The sequence below is a fragment of the Canis lupus genome, chromosome 4 (genome assembly GCF_048164855.1).
Source record: "Canis lupus baileyi chromosome 4, mCanLup2.hap1, whole genome shotgun sequence".
NCBI lineage: Eukaryota > Metazoa > Chordata > Mammalia > Carnivora > Canidae > Canis > Canis lupus.
The window spans coordinates 60419938-60436345 of NC_132841.1; the positions used below are offsets into that span (position 1 = coordinate 60419938).

Genomic DNA, 16408 nt, shown 5'->3' on the forward strand with positions numbered 1-16408 from the left:
TACCCCCCCACCCTTGAGAGATGGGGTGGCAAAGTCATCAAGAGCCAGGAGTCTGGGTATACATCCTTGCTCTGCTTCTTACTAACTGTGGGACAAACAACCTCTCTGTGTCTCAGCTTCGTCATCTGAAAATGAAATTCATCAGAGAGTTGTCATAGAAATTAAAATAGGTAATAACGTTGTAAAGCCTACGGGATGATGCCGGCCACACAATCATACTCTACACTAACCTTTATTATATCATGCAAGATGCATGTGTGTAGGCTTGAGGCTGAGTCTCTTTATCACCCACCAGCACCTGGCAAAGCCAAGGTGCTATAGCACATATTTTCCGACTGCCTGACCAACTACCAAGTGACCATTTCACTCATGTCCCATTGGGGCACGCTACTCTGAGTTTCCAATTTGCTTTAATGGCTCCATTCAACCGTGACCTCCTCCTGTCCTGGCAGCATTAGTTACTCCCTCCTGGCTCATACTGCACCTTGGACATGAGTATTCATTGATTCATGCATGCATGCATTCATTCGTTCAGTAGACATTTACTGAATGCCTACTGTGGTGCCAGCTCCGAGCTGGGCACCCACGGCTTGTAGGACACCACGGTGGGTGCCTGGCTTCACCACCAGCAGGACCTGTGTTCAGTCCCCGCTGCCTGGCACAGGGGAGACCTCGAGACAGATGAGACAGATGTACCTTGTCTAGGTCCAGCTTGCAGAGGAGGACTGGGGACCTGGGCACATCTGCCCCCTCCGTCACCCCAGCAGCCTTGCTTACCTCTCGGATGACCTGTGGAGAGGGGGGACAGCTGTGAGCAGGTGGGCAGGGACACTGGGGAGGCAGAAGGAAGAACGGGGTCTGTGCACTCAGAGCCATCGAGCAGCGGGGTTGGGATCACTGGGCAGAAGGGATGGGCTGATGTGGCCTCCTGCACATCAGGGTTTGAACAAGCTTTCTCCTGCATCTGCCCCTTGAATTGAAAAGAGAAGAGGCTAGCGAACAAGAGGCATGGCTTCGAGACCTGGCTCCATTGCTAATCAGCTGTGTGGCCTTGTGGAAGCCACTTTCTTCCCCTGGGCCTTCTTTCCCTGTCTGTAACATGGGGATAATACCATCCTCTGCTTACATCCTTGGGTTGTCTGAAGACCAGTGAGATTGTGGGTGTGAAGGGCCACGTGGCCCAGGATGCCCTGCACAAGCACAAGGGACTGGCTCCTGTGGCTGTGCGGACCCTCTGCAACAGCCTGCAGGCAGCCAGGGCCAACCCCTCCACTTCAGAGATGTAGACACTGAGATTCCAGGACACCCACTCACACAGCAGAAGCATCCAGACCATGAAATAATGGCAGCCATCACTTGTTGCTCACCCATCTGTGGTTTTACGTGGATTCTCCCGCTGTATCCCCACAGCAGCCCTGAAGGGTAGGGACAGCTGTGACCCCCATGTCACTGAATAGGATGATGAGGCTCCAAGAAGTGAAGCCATGGTTGTCTGCCCTTTACCTTTGGGCTAATGAGCTCCCAGTATTGAGAATCAAGACAGTCCCCAGTCCAGGCTTGATTCCAGCTTCCGTCTCCAGTCTAGGGCTCCCTCTTCTGACCCACCCGGCCTCTGGAGGGCAAAGGCTCCCGCAGCAGGCAGGTTCCTCACCTTCCTTCCCATCTTGAGACATAGATAATGAGCAGCATGAAAGTTCTTGGGGGTAGGATTGGTTATCACAGGACAGAAGGGAGGGCAGGGAGGGACAGAGGTGTCTGCTTTCTTTGTTCCAATAGGAAGATCAGAGGAGGAGGGAGAAAGGTGTCAGAGTGGAAGCAGGACAGGGCACAGGGACATGGGCTGGCCTGTGGTAGGGACTGGGGATGGGACTCCACCCCCATCACACAGTGATCACTTATAGTGACTGAGTACTTACTGTCTGTAGGCACTATAGTAAATGTTCTCTAGAATCTTTACAAAAACCATTTTACAGAAGGGAAAATTGAGGCACAGATAGGCAACGTCATTTGCAGAAGACCACACAGCCAGTAAGTGCCAGTGAGGGCTGGGACTTGAACTCCAGTCTGTGTGTCACCAAACTCCTCCCTTGTCATCGCCATGCCACCCTGCCTGTGGCCTTTGGAGTAGATTTCCTTGTTAGCTGCGAATCCTAGCCCCAACCACTTGGTTGTGTGACCTTTGGTGAGTCACATAAGATTCCTGTGCCTCAGTTTCCTTATCTGTAAAATGGGGACAATATGGTCCCATTACAAAGAGTAGATGAGGTCAAGTGTGTAAAGCTCTTAGCACGACGCATGGCCCAAAAAACGTCCTCAATACACAGTAACTCTGATTGCTCTGCAGTAGGGACAAGATGCAGAAGCTGGAGCATAGGTGGATATTACAAGGATGCACACTTTTCCTAAGATAGGAAGGATTTTTCCTTTTTTTTTTTTTTAAAGAATTAGCTTATCTAATGATAACATTTGTTTCCTTCAAGGATATTACAAAGTGTACACATGCAGGCTGGACAGGCCCACAGTAAGGATGTTATTAGAAAGAGGATTCAAATAACTAGAAGGAACACAGTACTCCAGCCTGAGGTCTGTCTCCTGGGGACGTCTGAGGCTACTTACACACGCCCAAGGCTCTGATCACCACCCCTCCCCAGAGCAAGGCCTGTTCTTCCAAGGGACTGGAGCCCACCTGGCTGAAAGCTGGGCCCAGGGAAACAGGGGAAGGAAGGGCAGGAGGGCGGACAGGGAGGGTGCAGGTGCCATGTACCTTCAGCCACTCCTCGGCTTGCTCCCGGCTCTGCAGTGCCAGCACCAAGACCTCGGTAGCCCCCTGGGAGAAGCGGAGCTCGTGCCTCTTGTGGCGGCTGTCCTTGGGCACGTAGGTGACACTGCAGACATCCAGCGCCAGCCTCAGATGCGGTTGCCGGTCCTTGGAGCTTTTGTAACACTGGACAGGAAGAGAAGGGGTCACCCTTCTGGACTGGAGGGCGGAGGAGGGAGATGCCCTCGCATGAAGGCTTGGGGGAGCGACCTCGACCTGCCCCCCGCTCCCCCAGCCCAACTGTGGGTACTGCGTGAAGACAGGGGCTGTGGCTATTCATCTCAGAGAAGAGAAGCCTGGAAGGGGGCGTCTTTGGACAATCTTCAGGTCTCAAGCGCCACCGAGGGGCCCCAGGGGCACCGCCATCTATTAGGAAGAGGCAGATTTTAGCACAATACTAGGAAGACCATTCTAGTCTAAAGAACCAGAGAAGAAACAAGCTGGCTTGGAAGGAAGCCAGCTCCCTGCTACTCATGTGCTACTAGCAGGAATGTGGGAGAGAGGATTCTAGCAGAGATGGACGGTTGGGCTTAGGAAGTCAACAGTTTATCAATAATGATTCTCACTTCCCGATTCTCACTCTGAAGCTAGCATTACCTTGATATCAGAACCTGACAATGACACTACAAAAAAAGGAAAACGATAGGCTAATCTCAACATGGTTGCAAAAGCCCTTAAAAAACTACTTGCAAATAGAAATCCCAGACACATGGAAAAGCATACCGTATCAAGACCAAACAGGGTTTATTCTAGGATTGCAAAAGTGTATTAGCCTTCTAAAAGCCAACCCTATAATTCATCATATGAATAGAAAAAAAGGAGAAAAGCCACATATCTCAATAGAAACAGAAAAGGCATTTGGTAAAATTCTCCATGCATCTGTAACATAAATTCTCAGCAACCTAGAGATACAGAGGGGGAACTTCCTTAATGTGGCAATAAGGAGCTTCAACAAACCACTCACAGCAAATATCAGCCTTAATAGTGAATTATTGCAACTTTCCCTTTGAGATCTGGACTGACACAAGGGTGCCTGCTCTCACCACTTCTATTTACATTGTGCTGGAGATCCTAACCAATGCGGTATGTCAAGAAAAAAATGACAAACGGGATGAGAAGAAGTAAGTCATGACCTTTGGATTGGTTCTGGCCTGGGGTGAGCTTTTCACTGCTCCGGGGTGAGAAAAAGTCATGTTTCAAATGGATAGATGTTGGGTAAGGCTTGTCAACAGATTTTGGGGTAAAAGAGCTATTATTTTTTTCTGAAATTATGTCTGTATTCCTACTCTGGAATTAAAGGTACATTTTCTTTTATAAAATGATGGTGATGAGAGATGGCAAATTAAAAAAAACTAAGAAAGCAAGTTCCACAGTAAGTGCTGAATGGGCTCAATTTTAGAAAAGGCGGATATGTGGAAATATGTATATTAAAACATAACAGTGGTTAGCTCTTGGTCAATGGGATTATAGGTGGCTTTAAAAAATCACTTTTGGGGCTCCTGGGTGACTCAGTCGGTTAAGCATCTGCCTTCTGCTCAGGTCATGATCTCAAGGTCCTGGGACTGAGCCCCGTCTCTGACTCTCTGCTCAGTGGGGAGTGTGTTTCTCCTCCCTCTCCCTCTGTGTGCGTGCTTTCTCTCTTTCTCTTGTTCTCTCTCAAATAAATAAATTCTTTTTTTTTTTTAAGATTTTATTTATTTATTCATGAGAGATAGAGGGAGAAGCAGGCTCCATGCAGGGAGCCCGACGTGTGCCTTGATCCCAGGTCTCCAGGATCAGGCCCTGGGCTGAAGGTGGCGCTAAACCGCTGAGCCACCCGGGCTGCCCTCAAATAAATAAAACCTTATAAAAACATTTTCATTATGTTTTTCTCCAGTTTTATACATAAACACATTTAGTTGCATAATGAAATCAATAAACATTGTTTTGAAGTGATAAAAAATTCATTCCTGGCGAAACAAAAACTTGTTAAAGTCTATGTCAGGTCTTTGAGTGTGTGTGCATGTGTGTGTGTTTACATTCTGCTCTAGTGGGAGAGCCCTTATCTCAGAAGCACTGAGCCTCTGGGCACAAAGCAAGCCCAGAGGACCTGGGGTAGATACGCCTGCACACGCACACAGAGACACACACACGTGTAAGTCCATGTGAGGCCTAGAGGCACACTTCCTCGGCCACTCACCAGGAGCTGGTCCTCCTTGATGACCGTCAGCTGCTTGGCCCACTGCCCGAAGCGCTTTTTCCGCAGCAGGAAGGCACATATCCTGCAGTCCCTCACCAGGTGCATGGAGGCCTCCTCCGAGGGCCACTGGTGCGTGGGCTGTGGCCCTTTCCCTTCCTCCTCCTCCTCATCGTAGGACTCGTAGGAGCTGCTCATTGGGTCAGAGTCATTGTCTGTAGGAGCCATGGGAAATGACCCGTTACCATGTCCTTGCCTGGGAGGCACCTTCTGACCCTTCCACTCTGGGGTTCAGGGACCAGGACTTCAGTTGTGATCATGATGATCTCTACACCCTGACACGGGTGCTGTGTTGTGTGGATTTACCAGTGGCTCTGCCATCTTGGTGACTTCACTTCTTAAAATTTCAGTTTTCTCATCAGTAAAATGGTCACAATCAATGACAGTAACTACCTCACTGGGCTCTTAGGATCAGTAACTGCAGAGCATTCAGCCCAGGGTCTGGCACTCGGTGGGTACCCTGCTTACATCAGCTATTGTCATACCCCACCATCTTTGTGTCCTTAGTCTCAGGTGATTCTCACAGCACCCAGCAAGTCCCCATTTTACAAAGAAGGCAACTGGGGGCTCACAGAGAATAAATGATTCATTCAAGGTCAGTCACCAAGGGGCAGGGCAAAGGCTAGATCCAGGGCTCCCGGTTCCATGCCAGTGGTCTTTCCACTGAACCCTGGAGTCACTGAGTACAAGGGCTGGAGGTCTCTGTGGTGACCCAGAGGGCCAGGTACACATGCATGCCAACAGTTTAGGCCAAGGTCTGCCCTCTGAGGACAGGACCATTCTGAACACCCTCCTGGCACTTACAGGAGTTCTTTAGCTCCCCATTCATCCTGGTGGCGGGGTAGCTGCTGTCTGCATCCTCGTAGTAGCCATCCATGATGGAATGGGCTGGGCTGCAGCCGTCTGTAGGGTTGGCAGAAGGAGCGGCACCTTGGAGAAAGGCAGGCAGACTGCAGGGGCTGTGGCTGGGGCAGACCCCAGACCCCTGCCCCTCCTCAGGGAAGAGAGAGTGTAGCTCCCCCTAGCTCCCGGGCCAGGATGAGGGGCCTCCTCCTCTCTGAATGTCATCTGCTTTAGCTCCCCACATGCTCTCTGCTCTTGTCATCGGCACTGCCCTGCTGGGCCCTGTCATGCCTCCAGGCCCATGTTTATGCTATTCCATGTGTTCTCTTAGCTTCTGCTAGAAAACTCCTACTCATCCTTCAATACCCAGCTCAAAGATCTTCCTTCTGACCTTCTCAGAGAACTGTCAGCACCTCCTAAGGGATCCCATAGCATTGGTGTGTGTGTGTGTGTGTGTGTGTGTGTGTGTGTGTGTCTTGGTCACAGCCCTGATCCCTGAACTGCAAGAGGTGGTGCTCCAGCTGCCTGGGCTCGGCCACCCCCACCCCCAGCGTTTGCCACCCCAGTCCTTCTCCCTTCCTCATGCACACACCCCCTCTCGTGATGGCAAATCTCCTAAACCTCTGTGACCATGGGGAAGAACTGGACTAGAGGAGCTAATGGTAGAGTGTACAACAGTGAACACAACAGCCCCCTACAGCAAAATTTGGGAGCATGCTCCCACTCAGGGGGCAGCACCGTGCAGGGGTGGAGGCTACCTTAAATTGTATTCTGCATCAGCATTACGGGGGTCTCTTTAAAATGCGGATCCCTGGGCTGTTTTTCTAGAGATTCTGATTCACCCATGTAAGCTGAGCCAAGGAATCTTCATTGTTAAAAAAAAAACCTATTTAATAGGACATTAAAAAAACATGTACAGATAGAACTATACGGAACTCCAAGAAATCAGATTTTTTTGTCTAAACAATTAGGTTATTTTGAGACAGATGGTTCCTGGGGCACATTCTGAAGGTCAATGGGCTAAGGGCAAGTGCTTTGGGTTTGACGAGATTGGAGATCGAATCTGTTGCTACCATTTATTGAGTGACCTTGGGAAAGAAGCCTACAGTTTCTCTGCATTTCAGGGTCATCACCTTGCAGTGACGTGAACAATTCCCACCTTGGACAAGTGATACAATGCATGTAAGCTTCTGGCACAGTGCCTGGCACATAGAATGTGCTAGACACATGCCGGATGTCATTATTATGACTTTCTCCTTTGATTCCTACAATGTAGGGAGGTAGGTATGAGCCCCATTTTACAGATGAGGGCACTGCGGCCACACACCGATTGCTAGCGGCAGAGCCTGGATGAGAACTGAGGTTGCCAGCTCAGGGAATAGATGCACATCCCCTCTTCCAGGAAGACTTCCTTCACGCAGTCCAACTGGCTCCCATACCACACTGTTCTCAAAGTGCTGCTCTGGGCTCCCAGCCCCTGCCATCCATCTGTTTCCTGAGGACAGCAGCACTCAAATTCCCAGCGACTAGGATCCCTAGTGCAATCTCCCAAGTGATGATCAGAGTCTGCTTTTCCCAGCAGGTCCTCTGAGGCCTCAGATGCTGGCAACATCCTGTGAGATGGACGGGCGGGAGGCCGGGGTGGGTGGGGAGGCTGGTGCGATGGGGAAGAGGGAGGGGACACATGGGCCAGCGCTCTTGAACACCTGGCAGGGCTGGACACTGTGTCAGAGGAAGGATATTCCCTGACGAGCTTGGCACCCTCTCTCTGGTCAAGCTCTCTGGCTCTTCCTGTGGCCCGCCCTTCCCTCCTGCCCCAGGATCCCTGCTCCCCCATCTGAGAGGAGTGTGAGCTCCCTGGGGAGGTAGAGGAGCCTCACCCAACTGAGGGGCTTGACCTGGGATTCAGGGCCCAGTAGCACTTCGTCCTCACCTTCCTGTCCTGTCCTCAAATGGATAAAACAGAACAAAGTCACCTGCTTTGCATCCAAACAGCAGCAACACAGACAGCAAACTCTCAAGACTGAAGAAAGCCACGGATTACTGCGTCCAAACTCACCATTTCCCTTTAACTAGTTTATTAATCACAATAATGATATACCACAGTAGGCCAAGGCGGAAAGAACCTGAGTGTCCATAAACTGACACGCGACTAAAAAAACATGTGGTCTATCCATACAATGGAATATGACGTGGCCATAGAGAGAAGTATCGATCCACACAGTGATAGGGGTTACCCTTGAAAACAGGGAAATGAGCCAGACACAAAAGGCCATGCATTGCATGGTTCTATTTATGTGAAATATTCAGAATCGGTCCATCCATTGAGGCAGAAAGCAGATCGGTGGTTGCCAGAGACTCAGAGGAAAGAGTGACTCTCTAACAGGTATAGGGTTTCCTCCTTGAATGATGACAATGCTTGGGATCTACGCAGTGCTGATGGTGGCATAACATGGTGAGTGTACTAAATGCTACTGAGTGGACACTTGAAAGTGGTTGAAATGGTCCATTTTATGTTACATACGTTTTGTTACAATAAAAAAAACTATGCCCACGATGATAAGCATGATCAGCACAAAGAGTAGGAATGGGAAAATATGTTGCCTTCAGCCAGATTTCTATTCATTTCCCACAGGGAAATATTGCTAATGGCTTCTTGCACATCCTAGAAAAATTGCTAAAATGAATGCATGAGTGTGTGTGTGTGTATACTCCATTAAGGAACAAAAGGAATCACATTATAGGCAGTATTCTGTGTTTGAGTTTTTCCAATGAATGTTATCTTGGAGTTCATTTCTGATCAGCACAGACAGACCTGTTTCATTTATTTTTTGGCAGTTGGAAAATATTCTACTGTGCTACTGAATGACGACATAGCTCACATAATCATTGTCTTATACAAGCTCAACTACGAATGCTGGGTCACCCCAAACCCATATAATATAGTTTCTTGTGTATAACGTTAAGTTCCTATATCCAAGCCAGTGACTTATCTGATCCTCAAAGAATCAGCCATTTGTTTCAGTGCTGGAGGAAACACTGAGAGATGAGTCCAAATCCAAAGACTCTCCTTTGTGGCTGATTTAAGAGCTTTTCCAAAGGTAATTTGTACCAGTGCCCTTTAAATTATTTTATTTTATTGTGTTCACCTCTCAGTAAAAATGTAACCATATAATGTACTTCCACTTATTGGCGTGTAAATTATATATGTATATATGTATAGACTGCTTACAGGAGTTATGCTATTATTAGATTATAAATGCTCCAACTCTAAAACATTCACACAAACATTTTAGGAAGAAGTGTTGAGCTAAATATAAGTAAAGCTCCTGATACTTCTTCCTAGATCTTTTCATGAATTCCCTGGGGGGCCACACTCTGCTCAGAGGACCTTTTGATTTCCTCCACGTGCTTTTTCACCCTACATGTTGGCTTTTTAACTTAACCTGCCTATAAGGTGAGAGTCAGGCCGAAGGACAAACTAGTTCACCAGGTCCACGGAGGAGGGGCACTTGGGTGAGCACCAGCTTCAGTGCTAGGGACCAGGACACAGTGGGCCGTCTGTGTCCCTTCATCCCGGCACATTTATATGCATGTATCCAGCCTCTTTCTTATTTTCAGGGTAGGGAAGGCAGTTGTGCAAGGCTGCACAGAACTGGGACTGGAACCAAGCCCCCCATCCCTGGGGCTACACCACTGGCCTTCCCCAAGCCTCCACTAGAGAGGCCGGGGACTCAGGCAGCTCCTCCTCAGGATGTGAGCCGGGTGGGTGTGCAGCTTGGAGCTCCAGTCCTAGCAGGACACACAGGAGCTAGAGGAGGGAAGTTCCCCAGGAGACCAGAACTTACTGTGGGAGCTGATGTACTCGGGGGACTTGCCGGGTCCTAGGGGAAGGGCCTCTTCATAGTAGTCCTCGGGTGGGGGCCTTTGGGGAAGCGGTGGAGGCAGGTCGGCAGCCTGAAGCAGGGGATAAGGGAAGTGGATAAGACCAAGAAGGCCCAGAGAGGAGAGGGAGAGGCTGAGTGACCGGCAGGAGGCTGCAGCAGAGATAGGCAGGAGCCCCGAGGAGGCAGGACGTATAATCTCCGAACGTGCAGCTATAACTCCTGACAGAGTGGCAGGAGGGCAGAGGTGGGAGACCCTGAGAGTTTGCTTGGTCCTCTATTATCTGCCCAACTTATTTCGGCATCCGGGCTTCCCTGTAATATCTAAGTTTTGTGGACTGCTGCAGAGATGTAGTTAGGCTTTGGAGTAAGCGCATGCAGTGATCAAAAAATACTGAGTTCTGCTCTGCTCTGCAAGCCCATGTACAGACCTGTGAGGAGCAGCGGGGCAAGCAGCTGGAAGGCACAGCACTTGGGAAGGCAGCATAGCCTCGTGGCTAAGTGCTTAGACTCTGGGGCCAGGGCACCCCTCTTTCGCTGGGATTAAGCTCTGCCACTTACTCGTGGTGGGACATGTCACGTACTCTAAGCTCAGTTTCCTGACCTGTAAAAGGGGCTAACAGAGGTGCCAACCTCATTCAGTTATTGTGAGCATGTGGAGCACGTAGCAAGGGGTCCACCATTGGTACCACTGGATGGTGATGATGACAGTGAATTATGCAGTTGACGGAGAGTGTTTGATGTGATTACAGGCCCCTTGACTTAATTCCACAGATGAAGGTTGGGAACCCTAGATGTGATGACCCAAATCTTTCTTTTGTAAGTGAAGAAACAGGCTCAGAAAGGGGAGGTGATTGGTCTAAGACCACATAGCAGCTGAAAGAGGGCAGAGGCCACCAACTCCTAGTCCAGAGCTTTCCCCACGCTCCATGTTTATGACAGCAATTAGAAGTTGGGGTGCGGAACGTCCTTTATGCCCGAATGGACAGGTCGGTTCACCTTGTTATCCTTGCTCAGCATGGGCACGGTGAATAATACATCATGAGAGTCATCGAAATGTTCTCACAGCCTGTTCTTCCCCTTAGAACAGGGTCCTGCACAGCCAGGAGGCTCCCAGGCACTGCGGGGAGAGTTTTCATGGCTACCTCAGGGGGACAGAGCGCCACAGTGTATGGGGACCCAGGCCATGACTCACATGTCTCAGAGGCGGGCTCTTGGCTGGCTCAGGGCTGGCTCCTTTGCAGGGCTCCCCGTCATCCTCTGGCATGTCCCGGAGGTCGCTCAGGTCACAGTCTACCGAGGTTCAGGCCATTGGGGCAGAGAAAGCCAGGGATGAGCATGGGACAATGGGAAGGAGCCTGGATTTGGGGATTTGGCATCAGGGGGCCTCTATCACCTCTTTTGTTACTAACGGTGGGCAGAGGACCTCATCACTCTGAGACTTGGTCTTCTCGTCTAGAAAGTGGCTCAGTGTTGCCACCTTAGAGCCAGGCCCCCACTCGATCTGAGGGCGCTTCCAGAGACTGGGGCAGTGGGGCTCCCACATGCAGGGAGAGGACAGCTCCCAGCTGGGGTGGGGACAGGGTCGCTTACCGAACTCTTCAAAGAGGGACTCCACGAAGCTGGGCCCAGAGTGGAGGTCTGCCGTGTTCACATACAGGTAGGAGACTTCTTTGGCTGTGGGGAGAGGGGGAGCATGCCTGCACTGAGGAGGGAGGGGACCTGCTGCTGCTGACTCTGAGGAGGGCTGAGTCTCCCCCTCCCACCACTGGGACTCAAACCCCCTCAGGACACAGCACTGTGGACAAAGCACGTGCACATCCTAAGTGAGTTGTCTGGTTTTCAAACTTTGTTCTTATCTTTCTGTTGTTCCTAAGCATCTCCTCCTCCAAGGGGAAGGATGCTCAGAGCCCAGTACAGAAAACAGAGACTAGAGCTGCTCTGGGGACGGCAAGGGGACAGGGCCAAGCACAGTTGGCAAACCGCTGCCCCTCCCACCCTCCCACAGTCCCGTGAGGGCTGCTGATGACATCTGCCTGTTTTGTCACTGGAAGGGAGGCTCAGAGAGTCCCCTGGTGGTGGTGCCCCCTGCCCATCACTCAGACTCCCCGCAACCCTGCAGGACACCGTGTGGCTCGGCTCGTCAGAGTTTACTGAGCTCTGGGCTTTCCGTTTAGCAACGTGTGGGCTGACCTGGGGTGTGGAGGAAAGGTGGGAGTGGATGAGGAGGCCTTGCTGCCGAGCAGGCAGTGGGGCAGAGAAGCTGTGCGGGTTAGAGGGAGGAACATGACGGATGCCACCGGGCCGGTGTACGTCTGGCCGAGGCGGTGTGTGACGTGTGTGCTGCGTCTGCTGTGTGTCACAGACTGCGTGTGAGTGTTGTGTGAGAGTATGTGGGGTGGAGAGATGCGCTGTGTGTCCTGTGTCACGTGAGCTGTGTATGTGAGAGCGTGCTGTTGGTGAGGGTGCGGTGTGTGTCATGTGAGCGTATATTTGTAATGGGTGTCCCATGCAGGGGAGAACGTGCTGTGCATATGAGTGTGGCATGTGTGCATGTGTGAGTACGTGTGGCATGTGCATTGTGTACACGAGTTTCAGTGGGTCGAGGATGGAGGGGTATGAAGAGCATAGCCAGGTTGGAGAAGGAACAAAGTGGATGAGGACACGGGCCAGGCCACGACAGCGTTGCGAGCCTCACTCTGAGGCTTGGGCATCCTCAGGCCACAGTCCCTGGGGAGCTACTGCAGGTTCTTGAGGAGCTGGGGGCGTTGCTAATGGCTGACCTGGGAGGGGCTGCAGGCTCTGCAGGATGGAGGCCACAGCCATCTTCTTCTCCAGGGCAGTGTCGCTGAGGTACTCATGGTCCAGGAGGCTGAGCAGCCCCGTGAGCTCAGGGAGCAGCTGTTCCAGCACTGAGGAGGAAGCACAGGGGCTGGGTGTCAAGATCCTGGCCCTACCTCCACCCCCCAGAGGCCAGGGAAGCGGGGGGTAGGGGGACGGAGGGCAAGGCGGGTGCAGCAGGGAGACCTCAGAAGCCCTCCCACAGCTGTCCCAGTGCTGGCCGCCCACCTCCCAAGGGACAGCCTTGCGCAGTTAACCATGAAATTCCTCTGGGCCTCCCCACTCTGCCTCAGACCTCATATGGCCTTGGCCTGAGGACTGACATTACAGGGTTCAGCCTGGCAACTCTGAGCCCAGGTAGCCTGAGCAGAGGCTCTTAGGCCTGCCTCTATCCCAGCATGCTCTTGGCTGTCCAGCCCACAGGGGTCTTTCCTCACTGCAGCTCGGGGCTCAGTGCAGGTCCCAGGCTGGAGCCCCTGGCCATCCAGGACACAGGCAGGAAGGGAGCCTTCCTGTCCCATCAGTTCATACACTTCAATCTCTGGAACCTTCTGTTTCCGGTGCCTTGATGGGAGCCAAACTAAACATTAACCCTTCCCACCCCAGGCCCCAAACCTTTATCACCAGTCTTTCTGTGCTTCATCAGTGTTTTTCAAACTTGAGTGTATAGAGGAATTACCTGGGGATCTCCTCAAAATGCAGAGGCGGACTCAGGTCTAGGTGGGACCTGAGGCTCTGCATTTCTAGTGAGCTCCCCGCTGATGCTGACGCTGCTGGTTGAGAGGACGTGGAGTTGCAAAAACCCTACAGCACACAGTCCTTTAAAGACTGGAGCATGCCATGACCATGATGTCATTCATGTCTCCCTGTCCCAAACAGTCACTTGGGACTTGGTTTGCCTTAGCCCAAAGACCGGCTTCGTTACAGTAGTAGTACTGTCTTGCTTTGCCACTTGCCGGTCACTTGTGCCAAATACTAAAAGCTAACTGTGTTGAACAATTATTGTGCACTGTGCTAAGCCTTTCGTGCTTATAGTCTCATCTAAATTTACCAAGCATTTAATGGCTCAGAGTGGTTAAATAACTCCTCCAGGGTCACACAGCCAGCAGAGCCTCGACTGGCCCTGGCTCCCTCCCTCCCTTTTAACCACGGCATGAGATTGCCTTGCAGTATTTTATGCAATCCTTACCAACAAGCTTTGAGATAGGTCCCATGATCACGCCTACTTTTTAGAGGAAGAAACCAAGGCTCGGAGAAGAGAAATGTCTTGCTTGCAGTTACACGAAGGCCACAGAAGAGCCAGGCCTTTGGCTTCTAGTCTCCAGACTCCCAGCCCCATATGTTTCTCTCCACCCTGGGCCCTCCTAGGGCAACAACAACCAGACTCCGACTTACAGCCTCAGGGTCTGGGTGTGTTAGAGGGGTTATAACATCGTGCATAAGAGAGCCAGCCCTGGAGCCAGACTGCCTGGTTCAAGTTCAGGTTCCATCATTCATTTATTGTGGGACCTTCACAAGTTACTTAGCCTGTGACTCAGTTTCCTCCTCTATACATGGGGTTAATAACAGCATCCGCCTTATAGGGTTGCTGTAAAGATGAATTATGTCATGCATGAAAAGTGCCTTGCCCCGTACAGAGTAAATGCTCACCCCAGGGCAGCACCTGGGAGGTGATGGCGCTGCTGCCATCGTGGTGTTTACCACGCTGATCTGTGCTGTGTTGGTCTCCGCGAGTGTCTGCTCCCGTGGCAGGCTGTGAAGCTCGAGACGGAGCAGACGGTCTAGGGGTCTCGGCCTCCTTAGCACCTAGTCTGGGGCCTGCTGAGTGCTGGTGCTCCATGTGTTTGATGAGAGAGGGCACAAACAGATGACTGTGCCAGGACTTTTTTTTTTTTTTGGCCAGGACTTTTAAAAATAGAAACCTTATGTATGGATAGTAGCACTTGGTGGAAAAAATATGATGTGGCGGTCTCTCTGTGGCATTCCATCATCACCGTAGATCTGCTGGAAATGAGCTAGAGGCTGATCCCGTCAGCTACCACCTTAAGAGCTCTCTCTGCCGCTGGGCACTGAGGTAGCGGCTTTGCACGCCATGCCTCATCTGTGAGCAGCTCCCGCTGGGATACCTGTGTTCCAGAAGAGGACTGAGGCCAAGGGAGGCTGTGACATGGTTGCACAGCTTGAAAGAGGTAGAGCTGGGCTGATTCCATGTTTGTGTAGAATCAGACTCTAGAGCTGTAGAGTCGCACAGTGCCAGGGGGCGCCGCTCACCTCACAGCCCAAGTGCAAGGGACCTAGAGGCCCTGCTGCCTCCAGGGCCTCAGCCCTTGCAAGGTCACCTGAGCAAGGCTTCTGGGTGAGTAGATTACCCTCCTTAAAGTAGGAAACCACTTAAAATCATAAAATCATTCTAGGTAAATTTTAGCTGTTGCAAAGGAACTCTCTGGCACCCTCCTCAGATACACAGAAAGTCCGTTAACTCAGTTCTAAAATGCTTACTGCTGCAGCCCGGGTGGCTCAGAGGTTTAGCGCCGCCTGCAGGGCCCGATCCTGGAGACCTGGGATCGAGGCCCACGTCCGGCTCCCTGCATGGAGCCTGCTTCTCCCTCTGCCTGTGTCTCTGCCTCTCTCTCTCTGTGTTTCTCATGAATAAATAAATAAATAAAATCTTAAAAAAATATATTTACTGAGTGCTAATTATGTGCCACTCGGGGGATTAGAAAATGAATAAGATATTGTTCCAGTGGATATGCTCCCTCCCTCTCTGTCTCTCTCTGTCTCTCTCACACACACATATGTACACACACATAATTAGTCACAAGGGAGGCCATGGTAAATGCTACCAGGAAGGCACCACAAGGGACCATGGGAGCTTTCTTGTGGCCTGCAGCCATGGTTCCTATTTGAAAATTCATGACCCTGCCCTGATACCATGTGGGAATGTCAAGGCTATGGGGTGCAGTGACTGCTTATCCCTCTACCAGTGGCTCTGAAACTTTCTGGCTTTGGGATGTCTTTGCACATCAGAAAATCATCAAGGACTCCAAAGAACTTTTGTCTTATGTGATTTATATCTATCAATATTGACTATATTAACATTTAAGGTTGAGAAAATTCTATTTATTTATTTATTTATTTATTTATTTATTTATTATCTATCTATTTAAAATATTTTATTTATTTGACAGAGAGAGAGAGAGAGAGAGAAAGAGCGCACAAGCGGCAGGCAGAGGAGAGGGAGAAGCAGACTCCCCACCAAGCAGGGAGGCCTACATGGGACTCAATCCCAGGATCCTGGGATCATGACCTGAGCAAAAGGCAGACGATTAATTGACTGAGCCACCCAGGTGCCCCAAGGCTGAGAAAATTTCAAAACACAAGAATACACAGGCACACATCTCATTAGCCTTCAGAGCTATCGCATCATCACATGATATAACCTTTGGAAAACTCTGTAAACATAGAGAATGGGAGTGAAAAAAGGCATACTGGGTCTGAGAACTAGATAAAAGTAGTTTTGACTGGGTGGACTCGCTCCCCAACCACACCTTTCTGAGTTGCTGTCCTTCCATGAATGACAGGTTGCTAAGTCTGTCCCTGTGTCCGTCCCTTCCACCCTCTCTCTTCACCTCCCTCCTGTCCTTTCTCTCATTTTGCTCTGAGGTCCCAAAGGTTTCTTCTTGCTCTTATCAGCCAGTGTCTATGTGTGGCAGCAATCCTGCTTCTAAATCTCGCCTTGCTTCTGATTTGAGGTTTGTTGCAATTGTTTCTAAAGTAAGAACAAGT

At 50.7% G+C, this 16408-nt stretch overlaps 1 protein-coding gene across 4 annotated transcripts in view; it reads right to left on the reverse strand.

Annotated features, from left to right (window-relative positions):
• Nucleotides 1-16408, reverse strand: part of AFAP1L1 (actin filament associated protein 1 like 1) — a 60179-nt gene that overhangs the window by 19114 nt on the left and 24657 nt on the right. For 3 of the 4 annotated variants that reach the window (XM_072824581.1, XM_072824578.1, XM_072824580.1), the window contains 8 exons: nt 12565-12693; nt 11375-11458; nt 10977-11074; nt 9746-9854; nt 5859-5984; nt 4998-5209; nt 2765-2944; nt 697-789 (listed from right to left, as the gene is read on the reverse strand). In XM_072824581.1, coding sequence (XP_072680682.1) covers nt 697-789; nt 2765-2944; nt 4998-5209; nt 5859-5984; nt 9746-9854; nt 10977-11074; nt 11375-11458; nt 12565-12607 — 945 coding nt within the window. In that variant the 5' untranslated portion in view covers nt 12608-12693. The remainder of the gene's footprint in view (nt 1-696; nt 790-2764; nt 2945-4997; nt 5210-5858; nt 5985-9745; nt 9855-10976; nt 11075-11374; nt 11459-12564; nt 12694-16408) is intronic. The other variant, XM_072824579.1, reaches the window with a different exon arrangement.